Source organism: Bombina bombina, chromosome 4 (assembly GCF_027579735.1).
Source record: "Bombina bombina isolate aBomBom1 chromosome 4, aBomBom1.pri, whole genome shotgun sequence".
In the NCBI taxonomy this organism is placed as follows: Eukaryota; Metazoa; Chordata; class Amphibia; order Anura; family Bombinatoridae; genus Bombina; species Bombina bombina.
Genome location: NC_069502.1, coordinates 500,085,518 through 500,112,769, shown reverse-complemented (window position 1 = coordinate 500,112,769; position 27,252 = coordinate 500,085,518). Strand labels below are relative to the sequence as shown.

The following is a 27,252-nucleotide window of genomic DNA, read 5'->3' as shown; positions in this document are numbered from 1 at the left end:
TAAGGTTTTAGTTATCATTTAGTTATCATTTTAAGATGTGATTAAGAAGCTTTGTAATAACACCACCTTAAGATGAATGATGTCATATTATGTCACCTTAAAAATAAATGAGAAATTCAACTGCCAATCAGAAGAACCCTACAGCTTTCAAAGTCAAAGGAAGTGCCAAAATTTATCTCGAAAAAGCCCAGTAGAAGGGCAAAAACGTGTTGAAGTATGAGCAGTTCCTGACTGTTGTGCAGTGCCACTATCAATAATCTCAATCGGATCTGATCACGATGATTGAAATCAGATATCAAACATTAAAAAATGTCACTTCATAAATCTTTCAGTGGCCCTCATAATTTTCAGAATGGGTCAGTCCATGTGCTCCATATATTATTCATGTCCACACATATAGATTACAAATCCTCTTTAATATATCAGCTTCAGTTTTATGCTACAGCATTCAAAAACTAACTGGAAATAAAAAAGCAACTTTAACGCAGGATAAAAGCACTTTATTACACCTTGTACCCACAATATGGACAAACATGTTAAAGAAACAAGTTAAAATGTGCAAGGCACCAAGCCTCCAGTTCGGTATAGTCACCAGTCATACTCTCTCCAGTTAAAATGGAAGAAAATTGAGTAATTTTGGTCCATACAAACCACTACAGTTTGGCAGACGTTGCTACAGACTAATCATCTTTACCAGTGGCAAATGCTGGTAGATTTTTTAAATAGAAACTACCAGAAAGAGTTGTGGATAGCTGACTATATAAAACTGAAGCTTTTGCTGTATTTAGCTTGTTTCTTGTAAGTGTCTGTACAAAGTACAGTTCTTTTACCTTTATCTCTTTTTTATTGGTTTAATAAGGACTCCATTTTAAAACTGCAACACATATTAGAACTGCATATTTCCCCCACAAAACTTTATCTCACTCTCTGGTATGTGCTTAACAAGGACTCCATTTTAAAACTGCAACACATATTAGAACTGCATATTTCCCCCACAAAACTTTATCTCTCTCTGGTATGTGCTTAACAAGGACTCCATTTTAAAACTGCAACACATATTAGAACTGCATATTTCCCCCACAAAACTTTATCTCTCTCTGGTATGTGCTTAACAAGGACTCCATTTTAAAACTGCAACACATATTAGAACTGCATATTTCCCCCACAAAACTTTATCTCTCTCTGGTATGTCTGTATTACCTTTAAAAAAAAGCTTTCTTTTCTGTGTCTTCCATTTTGATAAGAAAGGTGCCATTTGCAATGTTTGGTTAGGCCTTGTTTAATCCTGCTCTAATTTATGACCTATGCTAATTAGGATCATGTGACTGTTATTACCTTTAAATTGAATATCCCCAGCTTGTTACAACAAGCTTAGGCCTAGATTTAGAGTTTGGCGTTAGCCGTGAAAACCAGCGTTAGAGGCTCCTAACGCTGGTTTTAGGCTACCTCCGGTATTTGGAGTCACTCAAAATAGGGTCTAACGCTCACTTTTCAGCCGCGACTTTTCCATACCGCAGATCCCCTTACGTCAATTGTGTATCCTATCTTTTCAATGGGATTCTAACTCCGGTATTTAGAGTCGTGTCTGAAGTGAGCGTTAGACATCTAACGACAAAACTCCAGCCGCAGGAAAAAAGTCAGTAGTTAAGAGCTTTCTGGGCTAATGCCGGTTTATAAAGCTCTTAACTACTGTGCTCTAAAGTACACTAACACCCATAAGCTACCTATGTACCCCTAAACTGAGGTCCCCCCACATAGCTGCAACTCGATTAAATTTTTTTAACCCCTAATCTGCCGACCGCCACCTACGTTATACTTATGTACCCCTAATCTGCTGCCCCTAACACCGCCGACCCCTGTATTATATTTATTAACCCCTAACAGCCAATAGAATGCGAGCTCAATCTGATTGGCTGATTGGATCAGCCAATCGGATTGAACTTGATTCTGATTGGCTGATTCCATCAGCCAATCAGAATATTCCTACCTTAATTCCGATTGGCTGATAGAATCCTATCAGCCAATCGGAATTCGAGGGACGCCATCTTGGATGACGTCCCTTAAAGGAACCGTCATTCGGCTAGTAGGCGTCGGGAGAAGAGGATGTTCCGCGTCGGAGGTCTGCAAGATGGATCCGGAAGAAAGAAGATTGAAGATGCCGTTGATAGAAGACTTCATCCGGATCATGGACCTCTTCAGCTCCCGCTTGGATGAAGACTTCATCTGGATCATGGACCTCTTCAGCTCCCGCTTGGATCAGCCCCCCGCTTGGGCTTGGATCAGGACATCGGAGGAGCTCTTCAGGACGGATCGGTGAACCTGGTATGGTGAAGATAAGGTAGGAAGATCTTCAGGGGCTTAGTGTTAGGTTTATTTAAGGGGGGTTTGGGTTAGATTAGGGGTATGTGGGTGGTGGGTTGTAATGTTGGGGGGGGGTATTGTATTTTTATTTTTACAGGCAAAAGAGCTGAACTTCTTGGGGCATGCCCCGCAAAGGGCCCTGTTCAGGGCTGGTAAGGTAAAAGAGCTTTGAACTTTAGTTATTTAGAATAGGGTAGGGCATTTTTTTATTTTGGGGGGCTTTGTTATTTTATTAGGGGGCTTAGAGTAGGTGTAATTAGTTTAAAATTGTTGTAATATTTTTCTTATGTTTGTAAATATTTTTTTATTTTTTGTAACTTAGTTCTTTTTTATTTTTTGTACTTTAGCAAGTTTATTTAATTGTATTTATTTGTAGGAATTGTATTTAATTAATTTATTGATAGTGTAGTGTTAGGTTAATTGTAGGTAATTGTAGGTAGTTTATTTAATTAATTTATTGATAGTGTAGTGTTAGGTTTAATTGTAACTTAGGTTAGGATTTCTTTTACAGGTAAATTTGTAATTATTTTAACTATTTTACCTATTAAATAGTTCTTAACTATTTAATAGCTATTGTACCTGGTTAAAATAAATACAAAGTTACCTGTAAAATAAATATTAATCCTAAAATAGCTATATTATAATTATAATTTATATTGTAGCTATATTAGGATTTTTTTTACAGGTAAGTATTTAGCTTTAAATAGGAATAATTTATTTAATAAGAGTTAATTAATTTTGTTAGATTAAAATTATATTTAACTTAGGGGGGTGTTAGTGTTAGGGTTAGACTTAGCTTTAGGGGTTAATACATTTATTAGAATAGCGGTGAGCTCCAGTCGGCAGATTAGGGGTTAATAATTGAAGTAAGGTGTCGGCGATGTTAGGGAGGGCAGATTAGGGGTTAATACTATTTATTATAGGGTTAGTGAGGCGGATTAGGGGTTAATAACTTTATTATTGTAGCGCTCAGGTCCGGTCGGCAGATTAGGGGTTAATAAGTGTAGACAGGTGGAGGCGACGTTGTGGGGGGCAGATTAGGGGTTAATAAATATAATATAGGGGTCGGTGATGTTAGGGCAGCAGATTAGGGGTACATAGGGATAATGTAAGTAGCGGCGGTTTACGGAGCGGCAGATTAGGGGTTAATAATAATATGCAGGGGTCAGCGATAGCGGGGGGGCGGCAGATTAGGGGTTAATAAGTGTAAGGCTAGGGGTGTTTAGACTCGGGGTACATGTTAGGGTGTTAGGTGCAGACGTAGGAAGTGTTTCCGCATAGCAAACAATGGGGCTGCGTTAGGAGCTGAACGCGACTTTTTTGCAGGTGTTAGGTTTTTTTTCAGCTCAAACAGCTCCATTGTTTCCTATGGGGGAATCGTGCACGAGCACGTTTTTGAGGCTGGCCGCTTGCGTAAGCAACTCTGGTATCGAGAGTTGAAGCTGCGTTAAAAATGCTCTACGCTCCTTTTTTGGAGCCTAACGCAGCCTTTATGTGGACTCTCAATACCAGAGTTATTTTTATGGTGCGGCCAGAAAAAAGCCGGCGTTAGTTTTTCGGGTCGTGACCGACAAAACTCCAAATCTAGCCGTTAGCTTGTTAAATCTGTGCAGCACTGCATGTGTGTAGTTCCCTAAGAGTGCTAGTTCATAAGTGTAGAGAGAGTTATAACAACGTAGTTAGATAAAGGAGTGGACAACAGGGATAAGTACTTTCAAATTCCAACAATTAAATGCAAACATGCTACACTTTCTAATGTCTGCTTTAACCTTTTCCTCCCTTCTCTTTAAAGTCACAGCTCTTCCATTCACAAACAACACTCAGAGCATTCATATTTGTCCTTCTCTTCTACCTTCCCCCTCTACAACACACATGAACTTTATTCCTATCTCACATCCCTCAGCCAGCCATGCTTTACTAATCCTAAACTTAAACACTCACATAAGACACATTCTCATCTCCTTTCACTCAACATCTTTCTTCTTCTTGCAGCTGGGGATGTCTCGCTTAACCCAGGTCCACCCTCTGCTTCCCTCAGATCACTACCCCAAATGACACCTCATACACCTTGCACACGTAACCCTCTAAACCTCATTAACTGCACCTCTATTACTACACCCCAATTCTCGTGTGCCCTTTGGAATGCACGCTCGGTATGCAATAAGCTTACATCTATTCATGACCTATTTATTTCACGTTCACTTTACCTGTTAGCCCTCACTGAAACTTGGCTCTCCTCCTCTAACAAAACTGCTTTAGCCTCTCTGTCCTATGGCAGCCTGCACTTCAGTCACACTCCCAGGCCTGGAGACAAACAAGGAGGAGGAGTAGGAATTCTCCTGTCTCCACACAGTACCTTTCACTCCATTCCTTCACCCCCCTCTCTTTCCTTCTCATCTTTTGAAGTTCAAGCTATCCGCCTCTTCTCCCCTATAGCTCTTCGTGTTGCAGTTATCTATCAGCCCCCTGGCCCAGCATCACAATTTCTGGACCACTTTGAATCCTGGCTTCCACATTTTCTCTCTTCTAATGTCCCTTCTCTCATCTTAGGGGACTTCAACATACCCCTTGATAAGCCTAACATGCCTGCTGCCTCTAAACTTCTATCCCTTACCACCTCTTTAGGCCTGTCCCAGTGGACAACATCTCCAACACACTGTGAAGGCAACTCCATAGACCTGGTCTTCACAAATCTCTATGCTGTTTCCAACTCCCTTAACTTCCCCTTTCCTCTCTCTGACCACCATCTATTAACTTTCTCTCTCACTCTACCTGCTACATCTTTGCAAGCCCCCAAAAAACTTCTACCTCACAGGAATTTAAATGACTTGGATCTCACAAACTTTTCCACTCAACTGAGTCCTCTTCTCTCTGACATTTCATCCCTCTCTTGTCCAAACCTCGTGACTCTACAGCAGTGCTTTCCAAACTGTGTGCCGTGACACATTAGTGTGTCGGCGGCAGTGTGTTGGTGTGTCCCTGCTTCAGCACAAATTTTTTTGAATTTACTTTTTTTTTTTGGTTTCCGACTTTCCTGCCTGCCTGCTACGCATATCACATGGTTGACACATGATTGATACCTAGTGGATCACAGGTCATTTTAACTTATTGGCACAGCTTAGCGGGAACTGAAACTATTCCCATTGGCGGCTTTGATGGCAAATTGGCTCCTGACTGCATGTGTAGTCTCCCCAATCGACTCGTGGCTGCATGTTGTAGTCAGTGAGTGGGACAGCTGCTTGATGATGAAATTTGAGTGTCTTTATCCTCTTGAGTGCTAACGACGGCTCTGAGCCATCACAGAGTTTCCCACTCTGGTGCTAATGACAGCTCAGAGCCGTCGCTAGCACTCTCCCACTTTGAGGGAGATCTGGGGGCTCCCACCCGCTCCTGTAGAGTGACAGGCATCGCCGGGGCTTCCCGTTTTGCGTGGTGACTTCATGCGCAATAACTTGATGACGTCACCGTGCAACTTTATTTATACTTAACAATGTTAAGTATAGGAGCAGGGTGCATGCTGCTTAGAAGCCTGTATCTCAGGCATCTTCTAAGCAGCTACAGACCCCCAAGACCCACCATTGGAAAGGTAATCGCCTAACCATTCCAACAGTGTAAGTTTTGGGGGTCTGAAAAAATAATAAAATAAAAATAAAAAAAACATTAAAAAATCTTAGCACCCAGGTGAGAAAGTGCTTAGCACTCAAAGGGTTAAATAATATTCCACCAAATATTCAGAAACTGTGTTCATCCCATCAACCTCATATATCCCATTAAAATAGTAAACAGATATTGGTGTTATTAAACTTTTTTTAATTGTTGCACATACATACTGTTACTTGTAAATACATTTTGTTATTATATAATTTATGTATGTGTCCGTATCTCTTAAAACAAGTTAGTTTAACCTCCTGTTTGCTGGTACAACTGAATTACTGTGTCGCGAAATGATGTAGGTCTGAAAAGTGTGTCACCAACATGAAAAGTTTGGAAAGCTCTGCTCTACAGTATAATTTGGCACTAAAATCAATACTTGACAAAACTGCACCCTCCACTCTTCGACATACATCAATCACTCAACGGCAACCGTGGCACACTAAACAGACCAGATATCTTCAGCGATGCTCACGGGCCGCTGAACGACAGTGGAGGAAATCACGCACCTTTGCTGATTTCCAAGATTATAAATTCACCCTTAAGTCCTAGAACTCTGCGCTCAGCCTGGCAAAACAAGTCTATTTCTCCTCCCTCGTGTCATCTCACACATCCAACCCCAGAAAACTGTTCTCAACCTTTAACTCCCTTCTACGTCCGCCTGCCCCCCCGCCCACTACCAACCTCACTGCTCAAATTATTGCTGATCACTTCAAAAATAAAATTGACACCATTAGAAAAGAGATCTGCACCTTGCACCCCACAAACCCAGCGATCCTACCCACCCCTTCTATTAACAAAAATCTATGCTATTTCCCTCCTGTAACAGAGGAAGAGGTCTCTGCACTCCTATCCTCGGCTCATCTCACAACCTGCCCACTTGACCCTATTCCTTCACGACTTATTCCCTCTCTCTCTGCTTCACTAACCCCTACCCTAACTCATCTCTTTAACCAATCCCTCACTGCTGGCACATTTCCTGACACATTCAAGCATGCGTCAATCATACCAATCCTAAAAAAGCCCTCGCTTGACCCCTCCACGCCTTCTAACTATCGAACGGTCTCCTTACTTCCCTTTGCTTCAAAATTATTGGAACGACTAGTCTATAATTGGCTAACTCAATTTCTCACAACTAACTCCTTACTTGATCCACTACAATCTGGTTTCTGCCCTAAACACTCAACAGAAACCGCTCTTGCTAAAGTAACAATTGACCTGTTATAAGCTAAAGCAAAAGGCCATTACTCCTTACTAATTCTTCATGACCTGTCCGCAGCTTTTGACACAGTTGACCATTCTCTCTTCCTAAAAATACTACATTTATTTGGCATCGAGACACAGCCCTCTCCTGGTTTGCATCATATCTTTCAAACCGCTCGTTTTCAGTTTCCTTTAACAACATATCTTGTGATCCTATGCCTCTCTCAGTTGGAGTACCGCAAGGCTCTGTCTTGGGTCCCTTGCTTTTCTCTCTTTATACATCCTGCGTTGGAAAACCCATTAGGAAAAACTAAAGAGTAGGGAATATAGTCAAAAGGAGAGTCAAGTGCATACTATCTATATCTTGTTGTATTAAGTGGAAGCACAAACAAATTATTTTAGAATGCAAAGAGATTATAAAGGGTTCCTGTTTTATTGCTGATGCACTAAAAGTATTCATATTGAAAGGCTTAATCTTATACCTGGCACCAATTTTTGTGTTTATAAGCTTTTTCAATGTAACTATACCCTAAAGGTTTTACATTTGCTGTATAGCTTAATTTGTTTCATGATGTATAACTCAAAATGCTTTTGTTTAGTATTATGCATATTTAATTTGCTTTAATTCCATTTAGGAAATTGTAATAACAGTAAAATAGTACCCTCGCCATTTTTGCTGGTTTAGCTTTTATTATTGTATCATGTTTAATGATGTTAGATATGACTGCTTAATGTTCCCTTACATATGTATTTAGGTTTGCACTCATGATATTCACATTTTTAACCATGCATACAAGGCCTTTTGATTTTCATCTTATTTTAAAAACGCACAATCATTACTTTATTGCTGTGTAAATTATTTCTAATGCTACCATCTTTTTAATGGAGACATTTTATTCATGTATTTTAGAATATACATTTAGGAATTTAAATCATCTTAAAAGTAGCTGTAATATTCTAAATTTGTTAAATGAATAACATTGTCCTGAAATTTATTTCTGTTTCAAGGTACCCAGTTATTAAGTGGCTTCTCCTAATATTGACTCCCATTCCAAAAGAATTCCCATGTGAAAATGTCATATGATGGTTTTGGTGATTTTTGTTCTCCCTTTCCTAGCCTTTTGTTTCTATAAGAATTACTAAAACCACAGAAACTGGAAAACTAAGTAACAGCAATATATAGTGTAAGCACATAAAAAAAATGTTAACCTACAATAAACTTCTTTATTGTGTTTCATGGGGCTTTTGAATACCTAGTAATTTAAGTCAATAAGAAAATACTTTTTTTCCATGGTTTTCTAATAGTTTGTGATACCTTTGAGCCAGGGACGTGCACTCATAGGAGGCAGGGGAGGCAGTGCCTACCCACCCATATGTGACCAAAGCTTAATTAAATTTAAATTAAAACACACAAAAAAAAAAAGTAAAAAAAAAATATATATTTTCCCCATGTAATGCTATGGAGAGGCAGGTACAGGAACGCTTCTCTCCATTGCAGTACATGGGTCAAAGAAAAAGCTGTGCTGCAGCGCCACCTGTGTTCTGTCAATATATTAGCAGCAACAATTGGGACCAATAGGAGGCACCCCTCTTGATGCCTCCTAGAAAGTGAAGGATATATAGATTAATCAGAAGGAGGATGCAGTGAGCAGGGTCATGTGACACAACTGGAAGCTGAGGTAACCTAAGAACAGATGACACCAAGCAGAAGAGTAAAGTAGTATTCTACATCTCTTGTGGGTCACAAATTGTGTTCAGATACAGCTCATTAACAGGGGGGGGGGGACAGTAAGTGAGCATAACCCAATACTGACAGGAAGTCAAAGGGTCAATTCAAATTTAAATCCATCATTTAAAACCCAGAGTTTGAAGTTAAGTGTGCAGTGTCCACATTATTTAAATTAAAGTTTTTGACATTGAATATTGCTAAGCCTCCATTTTTCATGGTTATTTGATTTAATTAGGTAGAAACTCCATATATGTTATGTCTGTTCAGTCAGAGGATGCAGTATCTCATTTTATTTTTCTCTGTCTCTCCATTTATTTAAAGACTGCTGTTTACTTGTAATTCATAAATCAATTGTTGCATTGTGTTTTTAATATGTGCTGCTTTTATACAAGTTTATATTAATAAAAAGGAGATGAGTCATTTAAAAAATATAGTTTTTGAAAGGAACATGATAGTCATAATTCCATTTCCATCATTCAGATAGAAATTGCACAAAAAATAAATAAACTTTCTATTTTACTTGTATTATTATGTACTTCATTCTTTTGGTATCCATTGGTGTCCTTTGTTGAAGAGCATACCTAAGTGGGATGTGCACGTGCGTTTCTTGAACACCATATTGCAGCAGCTGTGTTGGCAGTATTGATAACTTGTCCTTTGTGTAAAACTTGTATGGTAAATTATTTCTATTTTTACAATACAGTAGTGAGTAGAGAAGAGATTGTGTATCATTCTAATTGCTTAGTAACTGGCACTGTGCCACAGAATTGTGTGAGTGTGTGTATGTGAGCAGAGTGTGTGTGGGTGTCAGTGAGCAGAGTATGTGTGCTTTATTCTCCAGGTAATCAATACATTTCCGATGAGCTGGTGCTTTAGTGCAGTGTTTCTCAACAATGGTCCTCAAGTACCCCTAACAGGCCAGGTTTTCATTATAGCTGAATCAGTGCACAGGTGAAGTAATCAGCTGATCAGTAACTCAGTGGTTACTAACTTGCTCTCACCCATCACCTGATTATGTCACCTGTGCACTGGTTCAGCTATCATTTAAACCTGCCCTGTTGGGGGTACTTGCGGCCCTCTGTACATGTGTTTCTCCGGCGTAACATATCTAGTGCCTCACCAGCCTCTGACCTCACTGCACGTCACTGCTTTGAGCTTTTAAAATCCATTAGTACATAGAGAATCGTCACCAACGGTATTCAAACATTGTGGTCGATCACAATACTTTAGAAAAGATTTTTTGCAATTAAAGTATATGGGATTTTATTTTTAAATACATAATTTGAAAAGCTTTTCTAAAGGTTTGTGATCAACCTCATCATCAGAAAATACTCAGATATTCCAGATATATGTTAAACTTAAATTGGGTGGTATACAGTATATCAGAAAAAGTGCATAATCTTCTTCCACTTTATAAAAAGTAGGAGGATTGTCAGTGTGCCTACAAGTGCCCATCAGCCCCAGTAATACTCATTAGGCTGTGGGTGAAAACAAATCCCACTGCTGTCACCAGCTCCACCAACTTTTATGAAGGCTGATAAAGCTTTGCAGAAAGCGCAGGAGCTGTGCAGTGAGATATTTCAACTAGATGCTTTCAGATGGATAGCACAAGTCCATATAAAATTATTTCTTCAGTTGGTATCCCAAAGGTATCATCTTCCAGATATAATCTAGCGCTGAGATATAGGAGCATTAAAATAAACCCACCGACAAAACGCAGGATCAGATGCTTTCAAAAATGTATATGAAATGTAATAAAATAAAATGGTTAAATGGTCACTCAGGGTATAGCACACAATAATAAGGGAGCAGTTCGTTCAAGGACATTTAAGGACATTTTAATAGATTATTGAAAGCATCTGATCCTGCATTTTGCTGTTGGGTTTATTCTAATGCTGCTATATCTCAGCGCTGGATTATAGCTCTGGAAGATAACAACTGAAGAAATTATATGGAAAAGGTTATCATGCAAGCGCAATATTCTAACTTCGGGTTTCTGTGCTCATTGTGTTGGCACGAGAGCAAAACCTTTTTACTTTCAACTCATAATAAGAGCACAACGCAACATGCACAAAATTAATTTCAGCGCAATTAGCTAAATACCGCTCCACTTGTAATCTGGCCCGGTATGTATTATAATGTAAAGAAAAATGATCTTTTAATTTTTTATCACTGGTTCAATGATTCACTTATAATTTTTAAAAATGCCAGCATCCTGTCAAACTGTGAAAATTCAGCACTGAAAACATTTGCACATTACTTGTTTTAACAGTTATAATCTGAACACACAGTACACATTAAAAAGTAATTATTGTATAAAAACAAATGATAATTTTTTCCAAACTATCTATATAGATTTGATTTACTGACAATTTCAGAATAATAACGTCATATGTAAAAGTTAAATAAAACTTTCTAATATATTGCACTGTATTCTATTTCAAGCAGAGTCTAATTTTCTCTTTTGTTAAGTTTCCCCGCAGTATTTATTTCTGAAAAGGTCACATTTATTGTCTGGTACACATGTTCCCATTTTGTAATAAATCAATGTAAACTAGAGGATTCTTATAGCTATAAATACCATGTTTCAGGAAGAAGAATTAAGAAAGAGCGGAGAAGCAAAATACATACACTTGAGTGATGAACTTCATGTATTAATTGAAGTGTTTGCTCCACCGGGGGAAGCTTATTCACGCATGAGTCATGCTTTGGAAGAGATTAAAAAATTCCTTGTTCCGGTAAGTGTCACAGATTTGTCAATTTGGCTTGCAGTGTTACTTATATCATTATAGCCTATCCATGACAGCTCAAACAATATTGTCATGTTACTATCAACATTAAGAAATGTAATTGCAAGGCACAAATTGATTAAAGGGCACACACATAAAACCAATAAATAGATGTGTCAGATTTTGTACATTGATAGGCAGATGCATGACATAAATTAAACAGGCAGAGCCAGAAGTAGAGACAGTTAAAGGGACATGAAACCCAATTTTTCCAATTTACTTCTATTATCAAATTAGCTTTGTTCTCATGTTACTTGTTTTTCGAGAGATACCTAAGTAGGTGACGTGCACATGCCTGAAACACTACATGGCAGGAAATAGTGCTGCCATCTAGTGTTCTAGCTAATGTATACCATTGTTGCAAGACTGCTAATATACAGTGATTTAACAAATGAGTATTATTTCCATTTAATAAAGGATAACAAGAAAACAAAGAAAATGTGAAAGTTTTTATTTTTAAATTTGATGCTCTGTCTTAATCATGAAAGAAAAATTATTGATGTGTATGTCCCTTTAAACAACCACAGGCAGTCAGACAAATAGAAGGAGAGGCAAGTGGACAAAGATGTAGGCAAATAATATAAATAAATGATATCTAGATTTACTATTTTGATTTTCTCTAAATTGGAGAAAATGAGGTTGGCATTTTCTTGTGTTTTTGCAGGATTTTTGTACTTTCCTATTGCAACATCATTAAAGGGACACTAAACAATAAATAAATGCTAAAACGAATTATGCATTCAACAAAAAGATGAGTTTGAGAAAAACATGTAGATGTATTTTTTTAAAGTTTCATTAGCTGTTTAAATACTGACACAAAAAGTGTAAAGTTTTAGTATCTATAAAATAATGGGAGCTGCTATGTTGTAACTTAGGTTGCTTTCTCTGCAGTGGCCAATTAGGGGCAGTTATAAACAGGCCACTAGAGTGTGCAGCCAATAACTGTGGGGAATATAACAGTGTTCTGCACTTCCATTTCATACAGGAACTGAAAAGCTCACAATTTCAGAATGAAATTACAGGAAAAGGGGAAAAAATATATATATACAATTTATCATTTTATATAACCATCTCAATGTGTTTAATATTCCTTTTAACCACTTAAAAGACAATTTTAAGATACTTTCAGTGCATATCTCATCCATTTGCATTAATCTTTTCCATTCTTTATGCACTTGCTCAGTTTATGTATTAACAAACTTGATCATGGCTCTCAACATTTGTCTTAATTTTTCAGTGACATTCACACTTTTGCAATTATTAAAGTTTCTCAAAAGTAGTTAATGTCCATGGATGTTTTTATTTTTACATAAGTATATAAAAGATTTCGAAAAACGTGTTTAAAGTCAAGAGTTTCTTATAAACATCATTCTAGGTGAGAAAGAGCCACTTGGAAAGATTTTTGTAGTTTTCTGGCTCAGTGGATTTGTAATTTTAAAGTAGTAGTCAAGTGACATCAAGAAAAGGAGATTGGTACTTCAGCAACTGCCATTTAATCAATAACAATCATGAAATCCATAAAAACAAAACCCCCTTTTCTTCCTCTTTCTAGAAATCTGTTAACAAGATGAACCCCAGAAAAAGAAAAAACTCCCTCCATGGGAATCAGATTATTAGACACTGAAGAGCAGTATAAACACTGGATGTTATATTACACTTTTTTTCCCCTGCTAAATGAAAGGTTACCTGATTAAAGATCCAACAGACAGCAGACTCCACAACAGAGAACAGATTATAACAATAAGTAAACAAAATGTATAATGTACAAAACACACACAAAATGGAATAAAAATACTTTATCAAATTAATAATTAACAGGAAAATAGCTTAAAAACATAGGATATTTCATCCAGAACCAAAATTTATTTTGAAATAGCAATAAAAACATAACAAAACTAGATTTCTTAAAGGGACAGTAGAATGAAAATTAAATTTAAATTGAGTGGGTGGTGCATGAAATTAAACATCTATTATTAATTTTTCTTAGTTCTCTTGGTATCCTAGATGAGCTCAGGAGCGTGCACGTGTCTTAAACCATCTGGCAATAGTTTTTCCAACATTGCTAGCAATGTTTTACATTGTTATAAACACTGCTGCCTTAGACTGCTAGAGACATGTGCCCTCTCTTAAGCTCCTATAAGCTTACCTTCCTTTAGACTTCAACAAAGGATAACAAGCAGAAATACAAGCCAGGATGTGACTGGAAAACAGCAGTAAGATCCCAGTGTTTCTACAAATAGCAGTCCAACGAAGGAAAGACTCCTAGTTCTCAAATGTTGGATTTACCTTATCTGAAATGGAAGCGGCTGAACTAGAGACCCGAAATCTAATACAGATTGTGAAAACCTTGGTACTCTTTTGATTCTTTCAGGATTTTTTATGTAGTCTATATAATACTACAATGGCTAAGTAAACATATATATATATATCTGCAAATGGCCTGGCAAGATTCTATTTAGCTACTTCTAATACCATTATAGGAAACCCATCTTATTCCCAAAACAAGACATTTGTTAGGTTACAAACACAGGCAACCAGGGAAATGCCTAAGACATCCATGAAATTTGTTCTTGAAGAGCATGCTCCTATGAAAGAGAAGGGCTTAAAAGGAAGGATTATTAAATATAATACATTTGTGAAATCAACAAATGCATATTAAAAAGACAATGCAATAGAACAACCTATTTCAAATGAGCAGTAGGTTTTTTTTCTGACACATTTTCTTCCATGTTTCTGCCCTATTTATCATATGCATGTCTACACTGTGACTGCACAGTTAGATAGTGGAAGTAAATTTTAAAGTGTTTTTAAAATTAAAATCTCTATCTGAATCATGAAAGTTTAATTATGACTTTAGTATCCCATTAAGGGAAACCCCAGTAACCTGCTTCTAGGATATGAGAACATGTTCGGGTAAGTTGTCCAAACTTGCAAGATCCAATGCAGTGTGATCTAATTGTGGACTGATATACAAACTTCCTGTGTGACTAATTTTAAATAAGAACCAAAGAAGAAAGTTACTTAATTTTGCTCTAGAAACGTATCTTTGTTTTTTCCTACTTAACTGATATATGGATAAGAGGATTTTCTGAACTTTCTCTTTCATTCCACTCAGGTGATTGCAGCAAGCTGAGCCTGCAGTGATGATACTTTAATAGACCAGTTATGTTGCCACATTATGCTGGAAGTACTAAAAGATGTACAGACATGGCCCCAAACTTAGGAACGTGTCTGCCAGTCTTCTTGTCAAACAGGCAATGAATACTGTATGTCAGTTGCTGTAATTACCATTACACAAATAATGCCTTGTTGTCCCGTGCTCTTGCATGAGCTGTCAATCAGCCCAAATGAGCAAGAAGTAACTAACTTATGGTCTCACATGAGCAAACGTGCACAAAAAGGGTTCCAAAGTAGCCTCCACTGCTTAGTACATGGAGCCCATTGTCTTTCTTGGATACTTTTAATAAAGTTAATCAGTTTAATATGTTCAGCACAGGCAGAATTTAGCAGAGTCTTGTGGATTGTGCTACACCTAGGCAAATATTTTTTTTTTCGGCATTGGAATTAATATATCCAGTAGTGATATGGTTCCATAAGTTAAAGGGACATGAAACCCATTTTTTATCTTTCATGATTCAGATAGAGAATACAATTTTAAACAACTTTCTAATTTACTTCTATTATCAAATTTGTATAATTCTTTTGGTATAATTTGTTAAAGAAGCAGCAATGAACTGCAGATTTCTAACTGAACACATGGGTGAGCCAATGACAATTGGTATTTATGTGCAGCCACCAATCAGCAGATAGATCCTAAGTTCTTTGCTTCTCCTGAGCTTACCTAGATAAACCTTTCAGCGAAGATAACAAGAGAAGGAAGCAAATTAAATAATAAAATTAAATTGGAAAGTTGTTTAAAATTGTATTCTCTATCTGAATCATGAAATATTTTTTTGGGGTTTTATGTACCTTTAATTGAGAGATCAAAATTTCTAATTAGTAATAAACCAGATTCTTCAAATGTGTATAATATTTTTAACCCCTTAAGGACTGGTCATTTCAGACAAAAACTTCCCTAAAAGACCAGAGCATTTTTAACATTTTTGCCATCACTACATTTAAACAGAAATAGAGCTTTTTTTATATTTACCTATCAAAACTATATATTTTTTTTAGTAGACAACCCAAAGTATTGATCTAGGCCCATTTTGATATATTTCATGCCACAATTTCACCGCCAAATGCGATCAAATAAACAAAAAGTTAACTTTTTAAAAATTTTAGGTTTCTCGCTGAAATTATTTACAAACAGCTTGTGCAATTATGGCACAACTGGTTGTAAATGCTTCTCTGGGATCCCCTTCATTCAGAAATAGAAGACATATATGCTTTGGCATTGCTTTTTGGTAATTAGAAGGACGCTAAATGCCGCTGTGCATCACACTTGTATTATGCCCAGCAGTGAAGGGGTTAATTAGGTAGCTTGTAGGGTTAATTTTAGTTTTAGTGTAGAGATCAGCCTCCCACCTGACATCCCACCCCCTGATCCCTCCCTGACCCACCTGAAACAGCTCTATTCCCTCCCCCACCTTATAATTGTCACCGTAATCTTAAGTACTGGCAGAAAATATTTTTTAAATATTTTTTTTAATATATTTACTGCAGTGTAGGTTCCCCCCTAACCCACCAACCTCCCTGACCCCCCAAAAAAAGTTCTCTAACTCTCCCCCCTCTACCTATTTGCCACCATCTTAGGTATTGGCAGCTGTCTGCCAGTACCTAGTTTGCTTCCAAATTGGCAAAATGTAGTGTAGCTGCCCCCCCTCAATCCACTACCACCTCCTCCTCCCAGATCCCTTTCAGTTAATGGATACCACATGGGATCCCCCTCATTGCCCCTACTCTCTCCTTCCCCCTCAGTGACATGACCTTAATTCACTGTAGCGTGGCCGAGTGGTCCCACCCACTCCCGCCCTCCTCCCGCCTCCTCCAGCAAAACACGGGCCTTCAAGCTCCATACGGAGCTTGATAAATAGGCCCCTATATCTGAATAATGAAAGGGGAAAAAATGGTTTTACATCCCTTTAAGACTTGCCCTGCTTGGCATTTTTTACTAGCACCTATTTCTTGCTGTTCCAGTTCTAAGTCCTATTTTTTAAAATAGTTTTATTAAAAAATAAGATAATGTATTTTAACTTTAGCACATGTAAATTACTGGTTCCTTTAACATAAAAATATTTGGATTAATGGGGGCGGAGCTTAGCCACGCAGGCAGATGGCTGGGTTTTGAATCGGCTCCTAATTCCCTAAACAGCATACGCTCAATTTTAGGCACCTTTCCCCTCTAATTTTTTCCTGCTTCTAGGGGAGCACATCCCCTATCAACCGGTCAGCAAGCTGAGGGACAGGAAGATCGGATCAGACCGCTCCGGAGCTCTCTACTCAGAGGGAGCGTGCATAACCTCGGCATCACTGGAAGCCCGAAACCTGTGCCGCATGGGAACTAAGCCCTGAGATTTGCAGCCACCTCTATTCTACAATTGCAGCACACTGTACAGCAGCAATCAGACACCATTCTAACGTTGTCTGATAAAGTTGAGGATCTTGATAATAGAGGCCGCTGCAACAACTTGAGGAGCAATTGAAGGCTACCTGCAAAAGTCTGTTCCGCACATTAAAAGATACTCCATCATCTCCTGACATCCCTTTGGAGCGAGCACACAGGGCACTACGGTCCAAGCCGCCCCCTAATTCACCCCCCAGAGACATTATCGTCCGTTTCTTAAACTTCAAAGACAAGGATGAAATCCTAAAATGGGCCCGCACCAAACAACCGGTGCAATATGCTAGAGAGGCACTACAAATCTTCTCAGACCTGTCCCCGGTCACCCTACTAAAAAGGAGGGACTTATCACACATTACAGAGAGACTGAAAGCACACAAGGTCCCTTACAGATGGGGCTTTCCGGTATCCCTGACGGCTACCTGGCACAATAAAACAGCGACTTTCCGCCCTGGCTCTGATCCGCAGGCTTTCTTTGCAAGTCTCTCCATTGCAGACAATGCCCCACAACACCTCCCAAACAATGAAGCCACACACTTATCTACCTGAGGAGACATTGCCTTCCCAAAAGACACCTTTCTTCATCAGAGAATGGAACTTACATTCTAACACTTAGAACTCTGTATCCTTTTGATGGTTCTTGATAACTGCACACTGCATTATGGCTCTACTATGGGCCGTAGTGAACTGATAGCACTATAGCCTGTAGGCCTGGACTACCTGCACCTTCCCTGAGTAATCTTTTAGAATACCCATAACACTACCCGATTCTATAACCCTTTTTAGCGCTTAACACTCTCTGAGTTAGCCAGTACCTCATTCCTAGATTGCCACTTGCTCTAATAAATAGGCTATATATTAAAGTCTACACTCAGGTTCCCATTCTCATTTGCATGCTGTTATTGTAATTACTGTATACTCTCTACTGTTATGTTTAGCATTTTCATAAGTGCCTTTATAAGATTTTTCAGCTAGTACAACATTTTCCTGTTTGCATTTTTGACGTTCTCACTTGTGCCTTAGAAGGTAAATAACTCCCTCCTTCATGCTGCCCTTCTCCCTCTCCCCCTTCCTCTCTCCCTCCCCCCCCTTCCCCCCCTCCCCTTTTCCCCCTTCCCCCCCCTCTTTTCCCTTCCTCCCCCCCCACTCCCCTTTTTTATCATTCCCCCTTCATCCCTTTTCCCTATTTCCCCCCCCCCCCTCCCCTTCCCTTGTGCTGCAATGCTACGCTATCCAGAGGCTGTTTTGCCTGCTGGATGCTTATTGATGTTATTTAATGTATGCTGTTCTGGGGATTATTTCCCCTTGTTCACTTTATTTCTTACTCACGCTCGTGAGGTTATTCTCTCATCTTTAATCTTTTCCTCTGGTACTCTCCAAGGAAACCTTTACCTTACTTTCTTTTCCTCTCTCTCCCTCTTCTTGCCTCTAGTGCTCGCTGTTCTTTGCTTCTCCTCTCTTGTCCCTCTCTACACTCTAACTCCTTAGATCTCCCTCTTATCTTTCCCCTCCTCCTTCCCCTCCCCTTCCCCCCCCCTCCTGCAGGATGGCTCACAAAGTAAGCAAATTTGGCTCCCATGGTTTGAATTTTACCACCATCAACGCCAAGGGACTTAACGATCCAGGTAAGAGATCTATAGCTTTTCGAGAGCTTAACAAGCTCCATAGCCATATCCTTTTTATCCAGGAGACTCACTTCCGCAGAGGTCATGAGCCCCGGTGGTTTAACAAACAATACACAACAGCAATTTTTGCCTCGGGGACGTCTAAAAAGTGTGGTGTTGGTATACTGATTCACCACTCTAGCCCTCTAAAAATCATGCACACAATCAAAGACCCGGATGGCAGATTTCTGTTACTAACTGGACTGCTCTATGAGCACCCAATTACGTTGATCACAGTTTACAGCCCAAATACTGATCAACATCGTTTCATGACCAAAGTTTCTAAACTGGTCTTGGATCAGGTGAAGGGCCCGGTGTTTCTCTCCGGAGACCTTAACATACCTCTTGACGCCCGGGTGGACACACCCGGAGGCGTATCTAATGTCTCCAATAAAATAACTAAATCTGTCAAAACGACCATTGCAAGTCTCAAACTCCACGATGTCTGGAGATTTCACCATCCCTCTGGTCGCGATTATACTAATTACTCCCCTCCACATAACAAATACTCACGTATTGATTATTTTCTTTTTGACTCTGCAGCATTAGACATGGTTGACATCTGCGAGATTGGCTCCATCACTTGGTCCGATCATGCTCCTCTAACTTGCAGTATTTTGTGGCCTGACTTGCCCCCCTCGACTTACATATGGAGACTTGATGACCACTTGCTTGAAATACAGGACGTGAGAGATGACATTCAAAAATCCTTGACCGATTATCTATCACATAATACACCCTCACACACCTCTATTTCTTGCTTCTGGGAGGCCCACAAATGTGTCATTCGCGGAGAATTCCTCAAACACAAGGCCCACATAGTCAAGCAACACAGATTGAAACAGACACAACTTTTGGAAAGAGTGGCAGAGTTAAAGTCCATACTCAAAACTGACCCTCTAGATAAGGCCACAGGCACTCTGCTAAGGGAAACCAGACTAGCTCTCACACAACACCAACTTGAGATCTATCAGCGCAAGATTCTTTCTACGAAACAGCAATATTATGAGGGGAGTAACAAACCTGGCAAATTGCTGGCCAGGAGCATTCGCAGACAACAGCTTAAATCCCACATACATTTGTTAGAGAAAGAAGACGACACAACAGTACGAGGCTCTAAGCAAATAGCTGCCTCCTTCCACTCCTACTACTCAAGGCTGTATAACATTTCACATACAGACGCTGACAGTACGCAGAGACCTCCCACAGTAGTTCGGCTTAATAAGATAGATGACTATTTATCTTCTATAGACCTCCCACAGCTTGACTCAGCCAGCAGGGACTCTCTTGATGCGCCTATCACCCTGGAGGAGCTGTCTCAAGCGCTGACAGACATTCCGGCAGGAAAGTGCCCAGGCCCAGACGGACTCACACCGAAATACTTTCGGGTTTTCCTTAAAACACTTGGCCCCCACATGCTACAATTATTTAATAGCTTAATAAATAACCCCCAACTGGCCAGCTCCTCCCTCGAGGCGCACATTATGGTTATCCCTAAACAGGGCAAGCCCCCCACCTCCCCAGCCAACTTCCGCCCAATTTCTCTTTTAAACTTGGATGTCAAAATCTTCGCTAAGATACTGGCTAAGAGGATCAACAAATATCTCCCCTTCTTAATTTCATCTGATCAAGTGGGTTTGTCCCTGGGAGGGAGGCACGCGATAACACCTGCAAGGTGATTCAACTGATATCGCACGCCCGGGTTACGGGGGATCGTTTGGTACTTTTCTCGACCGACGTGGAGAAGGCCTTCGACCATGTCGATTGGCTTTTTCTGCGTCGGGTCTTGAAGGCTATGAATTTTGGCGACCCTTTTATCAATATGGCATTTGTGCTATACTCTTCACTGAATGCCAGAGTCCGGGTTAACAATACCCTATCTGACACCTTCACTATCTCGAATGGCACCAGACAGGGTTGCCCCTGTCTCCCCTTCTCTTCACCCTCTCAATAGAGGCGCTAGCTCAAAAAATTCGAGACAACCCTAAAATTAGCGGGATCCGGCTGGGTGACACAGACTACAAACAGGCTCTTTACGCAGACGACATCCTCTATACACTCACCAACATAGACTCCTCAGTCCCAGAATTGTTAGCTGAACTATCACAATACGGGGAACTCTCCAACTTTCACCTCAACCTAACCAAATCGGAAATCCTGAACATTAATGCCCCCTCGGAACAAATCCAGAGCCTAGCCCAAAAATACCACATACGTATATCCACCTCCAAATTGAAATATCTGGGTATTTTTCTGTCCGCCCACCCCTCAGACCTTTTTAAAAATAATTTCCTTACCCTACGTAGTGAAATCGCGAATGATTTGTCCTCCTGGTTAAACAAAATGTTGTCCTGGCTTGGTAAAGTAAGCCTAATTAAAATGAACATCCTACCCCGTATCCTGTATTTGCTTCAAACTGTTCCTATAGCTTTACCCAAAGACTTCCTTCCCCAGCTTCAACGCTTATTAGAACAGTTTATTTGGGCTGGGGTGAAACCAAGAATCCCCAGGAAGACATTATATCTCCCCCGAGATAGGGGCGCTCTGGGATTCCCAGATCTTGCCACATACCGGCGGGCAATTCTTTTACAGAGGCTGGTCAAACTGTCGCACAACACTACCCAAAAACAGTGGGTCAGACTAGACGGACAAATTTTTAATTTACACAATGTCGGCATCCTAGCTTGGATCCCTCCCTCTAGGCGCCCTGACCTGGTGCAGAAATACCATCTTACTTTCACTACTCTACAGGAATGGGACCGACTTTTACCCACCTCTACCCACATTTCCTCGACATATTCCCCATTGCTTCCAATCATAGAGAACCCTGATATCCCATATCATGTTTTGGGGACCCGCATGAGTACAAATTACAGCCTCCGAGAGGGCGTTCTACACTATGCACTGCACGCAGGTAAACTTCGCTCCCAATCTGACATGTCTGAACAATTTGGCGCTCTATTCTCATCCTGGTTCCGGTATCACCAACTCTCGCACTTTCTCACTCACCACAAGCATAGGGACAGGTTTATGAGAGACCTTACACCTTTTGAAACTCTCTGCACTTACACAGTACCCCCCAAACGGCTGATCTTGAAGATATATAAGCTATTACTCTTGCCACCTGATACTCAACTTCCTTCCTACACTCTGACTTGGGCCAAAGACCTTAATAACACCTATGATATAGAGGACTGGACACGCTCATTCTCTCTTGCCAAGCGCTCTTCTGTCTCTGCAACTGTCCAGGAGATACACTTAAAACTCCTAACCAAATGGTATCATACTCCAGAAAGACTGCATAGATACTTTCCATCAGCCAGCCCTCTTTGCTGGAGGGGCTGCTCCCTGCTCCACATTTGGTGGTCATGCCCCAAGCTGAGAGAGTTCTGGACGGCTGTTATTGAGATTATGTCCCGCAGAGCTCGGGTCTTGGTCCCGGACTCCCCTGAGACCATACTGTTACTTCGCCTTCCCAAGACCAAAGATGAGTTCACCAGGGCCCTTCTCCTGATCATGATCACGGGGACTAAGAGATTGATCCCTAAGAAGTGGAAGTCTTCCCAGGCCCCCTCCCTTGATGAATGGTTCTCCTCAGTAGATGACTTATTAAATTTGGAGAGACTGCATTATTTTAAAATTAACCAACTTGCTTCCCATGATATGATTTTGGCTGCCTGGAAAGGGACCCCCCTATAGAATACCATCATGCAGGGCCCTCCCCCCCACCTTTTTTTTTCTCTCTCTCTCCGCTTCTTCCCTCCCTTCACCTCTCCCTAGGATGTGACCCCCCCCCTCCTTCTTCCCTTCTCCCTCCACCGCTCTTCGTTTCTTTTTCTTTACGACTCTCTATTTTCTTTTCTTCCCTAAGTAATCTCTTGGTAATATGTTGTATGTACAAGTTTGAAATTTTCATGCTGTAAATGTTTCAAATACCACCAAGCTTTCTATATCCTTCGGGGGATCCTGTGACTCTTCAGGAGTGTATATTTTACAGACCTTGCTTTATGTTTTGAATTTTAGTCACAAAGTGTTAAAAAGCAATCTTCTTATGTTCATTGCGTTTGCTAACGGTACACAGTGGTATATTGTGTGACTTTATTGTATTCTTTCTTTGCATCTGTTTCAATAAAGCTTGTTTTAAAAAAAAAAATATTTGGATTAATTATTCACTTAAAGGGATATGAAACCAATTTTTTTTCATGATTCAGATAGAGCATGCAAATTTAAGCAGCTTTCTAATTTATTCCTAAAAGCAATTTTTCTTCATTCTCTTGTTATCTTTATTTGAAACACAAGACTGTAAGCTTAGGAACTTGTTGATTGGTGGCTAAATGTATGCATCTCCTTCCCATGCAAACATGCAGTATACGCCCGTTAGCGAGACACCCTGTTTGCATTCCACCAGGGAAATATAGGTACTTGTGAGTATTCTTTAATAGTCTTGCCAGCCCAGAGACCTTTAGATCATCAGGCCCAAAGTATTAAATTAACAGGGTCATTTATAATTTAGTAGCGGCAGCATTATCACTACTATCAAAATCTTTAATGTTCCTGTGACCTTCTATCTAAATATTCTTATAGGTAATTGTTGTGATTTATCAACTCTGGCCCAGATTACAAACTGAGTGCTACTGACTGGGCAATATCTCAGGACCACACAAAAATTAGCAAGCTAACTAATATTACAAGTCCTTGGTAACACAGATTTACCAGAGAAGGTTTAGCTTGGCTAACATCCCTTTTGCACTCCCTATACTTTCAATGGATATCACAACTATGCTAAACATTGCTCATATTACAAGTTAAAAGTTATGTGTTGTGCTTGAGGAAGCCAAAATATCGCTAAGAGAATTATCTGAGACCTGAAGTATAGTGTTAGGGTTAAAATAAAAGTTTCACAAAATACATGTAAAACATATTTAAAAAAATAAATAAATATATATATATATATATATATATATATTTCTCCAACATTGGTGTGTCCGGTCCACGGCGTCATCCTTACTTGTGGGATATTCTCTTCCCCAACAGGAAATGGCAAAGAGTCCCAGCAAAGCTGGTCACATGATCCCTCCTAGGCTCCGCCCACCCCAGTCATTCTCTTTGCCGTTGCACAGGCAACATCTCCACGGAGATGGTTAAGAGTTTTTTTGGTGTTTAAATGTAGTTTTTATTCTTCTATCAAGTGTTTGTTATTTTAAAATAGTGCTGGTATGTACTATTTACTCTGAAACAGAAAAAGGATGAAGATTTCTGTTTGTAAGAGGAAGATGATTTTAGCAGACAGTTACTAAAATCGATTGCTGTTTCCACACAGGACTGTTGAGATGAAGTAACTTCAGTTGGGGGAAACAGTTAGCAGACCTTTCTGCTCAAGGTATGACTAGACATATTTCTAACAAGACCATGTAATGCTGGAAGGCTGTAATTTCCCCTCATGGGGACCGGTAAGCCATTTTCTTAGTTAAACATAAAAGAATAAAGGGCTTCAAAAAGGGCTTCAAAAACTGGTAGACATTTTTCTGGGCTAAAACGATTGCTTTACTAGGCATATTATGCAGATTCTAACTAATAATGGTTATTATAATCTTGGGGATTGTTTAGAAAAACGGCAGGCACTGTGTTGGACACCTTTTTCAGATGGGGGCCTTTTCTAGTTATAGACAGAGCCTCATTTTCGCGCCACTAATGCGCAGTTGTTTTTGGAGAGCAAGGCATGCAGATGCATGTGTGAGGAGCTAAGAATCACTGTAAAAGCTTATAGAAGGCATCATTTGGTATCGTATTCCCCTCTGGGCTTGGTTGGGTCTCAGCAAAGCATATAGCTGGGACTGTATAGGGGTTAAATGTAAAAACGGCTCCGGTTCCGTTATTTTAAGGGTTAAAGCTCTGAAATTTGGTGTACAATACTTTTAATGCTTTAAGACACTGTGGTGAAATTTTGGTGAATTTTGAACAATTCCTTCATACTTTTTCACATATTCAGTAATAAAGTGTTTTCAGTTTGAAATTTAAAGTGACAGTAACGGTTTTATTTTAAAACGTTTTTTGTGCTTTGTTGACAAGTTTAAGCCTGTTTAACATGTCTGTACCATCAAATAAGCTATGTTCTATATGTATGAAAGCCAATGTGTCTCCCCATTTAAATTTATGTGATAATTGTGCCATAGTGTCCAAACAAAGTAAGGACAGTAATGCCACAGATAATGATATTGCCCAAGATGATTCCTCAAATGAGGGGAGTAAACATGATACTACATCATCCCCTACTGTGTCTACACCAGTTATGCCCACACAGGAGGCCCCTAGTACATCTAGTGCGCCAATACTTATTACCATGCAACAATTAACGACTGTAATGGATAACTCTATAGCAAATCTTTTATCCAAAATGCCTACTTATCAGAGAAAGCGCGATTGCTCTGTTTTAAACACTGAAGAGCAAGAGGACGCTGATGATAATTGTTCTGCCATACCCTCACACCAATCTGAAGGGGCCATGAGGGAGGTTTTGTCTGAGGGAGAAATTTCAGATTCAGGAAAGATTTCTCATCAAGCTGAACCTGATGTTGTGACATTTAAATTTAAATTAGAACATCTCCGCGCACTGCTTAAGGAGGTATTATCTACTCTGGATGATTGTGACAATTTGGTCATTCCAGAGAAGTTATGTAAGATGGACAAGTTCCTAGAGGTTCCGGTGCCCCCCGACGCTTTTCCTATACCCAAGCGGGTGGCGGACATAGTAAATAAAGAGTGGGAAAGGCCCAGCATACCTTTTGTCCCCCCCCCCTATATTTAAGAAATTATTTCCTATAGTCGACCCCAGAAAGGACTTATGGCAGACAGTCCCCAAGGTCGAGGGGGCGGTTTCTACTCTAAACAAACGCACTACTATTCCTATCGAAGATAGTTGTGCTTTCAAAGATCCTATGGATAAAAAATTAGAGGGTTTGCTTAAAAAGATTTTTGTTCAGCAAGGTTACCTTCTACAACCAATTTCATGCATTGTTCCTGTCACTACGGCAGCGTGTTTCAGGTTCGAAGAAATAGAAAAGTCGCTCAATAAAGAAAGCCTGTAACTAGAAAAATTTACCATAAAATATGGAAAAAATATATCTGTTGGTGTGAATCCAAAGCATTGCCATGGAACAAGATAAAGATTCCTAAGATTCTATCCTTTCTACAAGAAGGTTTGGAGAAAGGATTATCTGCAAGTTCTCTAAAGGGACAGATTTCTGCTTTATCTGTCTTACTACACAAACGACTGGCAGCTATGCCAGATGTTCAAGCATTTGTTCAGGCTCTGGTTAGGATCAAGCCTGTTTACAGACCTTTGACTCCTCCCTGGAGTTTAAATCTAGTTCTTTCAGTTCTTCAAGGGGTTCCGTTTGAACCCTTACATTCCGTAGATATTAAGTTACTATCTTGGAAAGTTTTGTTTTTGGTTGCAATCTCTTCTGCTAGAAGAGTTTCAGAGTTATCTGCTCTGCAGTGTTCTCCTTATCTGGTGTTCCATGCAGATAAGGTGGTTTTGCGTACTAAGCCTGGTTTTCTTCCTAAAGTTGTTTCTAACAAAAATATTAACCAGGAAATAGTTGTACCTTCTTTGTGTCCGAATCCAGTTTCAAAGACGGAGCGTTTGTTACACAATTTGGACGTTGTCCGTGCTCTAAAATTCTATTTAGAGGCTACTAAAGATTTCAGACAAACATCATCCTTGTTTGTTGTTTATTCTGGTAAAAGGAGAGGTCAAAAAGCGACTTCCACCTCTCTTTCCTTTTGGCTTAAAAACATTATCCGTTTGGCTTATGAGACTGCCGGACGGCAGCCTCCTGAACGAATCACAGCTCACTCCACTAGGGCTGTGGCTTCCACATGGGCCTTCAAGAACGAGGCTTCTGTTGATCAGATATGTAAGGCAGCGACTTGGTCTTCACTGCACACTTTTGCCAAATTTTACAAATTTGATACTTTTGCTTCTTCGGAGGCTATTTTTGGGAGAAAGGTTTTGCAAGCTGTGGTGCCTTCCGTTTAGGTGACCTGATTTGCTCCCTCCCTTCATCCGTGTCCTAAAGCTTTGGTATTGGTTCCCACAAGTAAGGATGACACCGTGGACCGGACACACCAATGTTGGAGAAAACAGAATTTATGCTTACCTGATAAATTACTTTCTCCAACGGTGTGTCCGGTCCACGGCCCGCCCTGGTTTTTTTAATCAGGTCTGATGAATTATTTTCTCTAACTACAGTCACCACGGTATCATATGATTTCTCCTATATATATTTC

General features: G+C 39.7%; 1 protein-coding gene across 1 annotated transcript in view; it reads left to right on the top strand.

Annotated features, from left to right (window-relative positions):
* Positions 1 to 27,252, top strand: part of KHDRBS2 (KH RNA binding domain containing, signal transduction associated 2) — a 1,203,795-nt gene that overhangs the window by 638,007 nt on the left and 538,536 nt on the right. Inside the window, exon 4 of the mRNA XM_053710406.1 lies at positions 11,536 to 11,682. Coding sequence (XP_053566381.1) covers positions 11,536 to 11,682 — 147 coding nt within the window. The remainder of the gene's footprint in view (positions 1 to 11,535; positions 11,683 to 27,252) is intronic.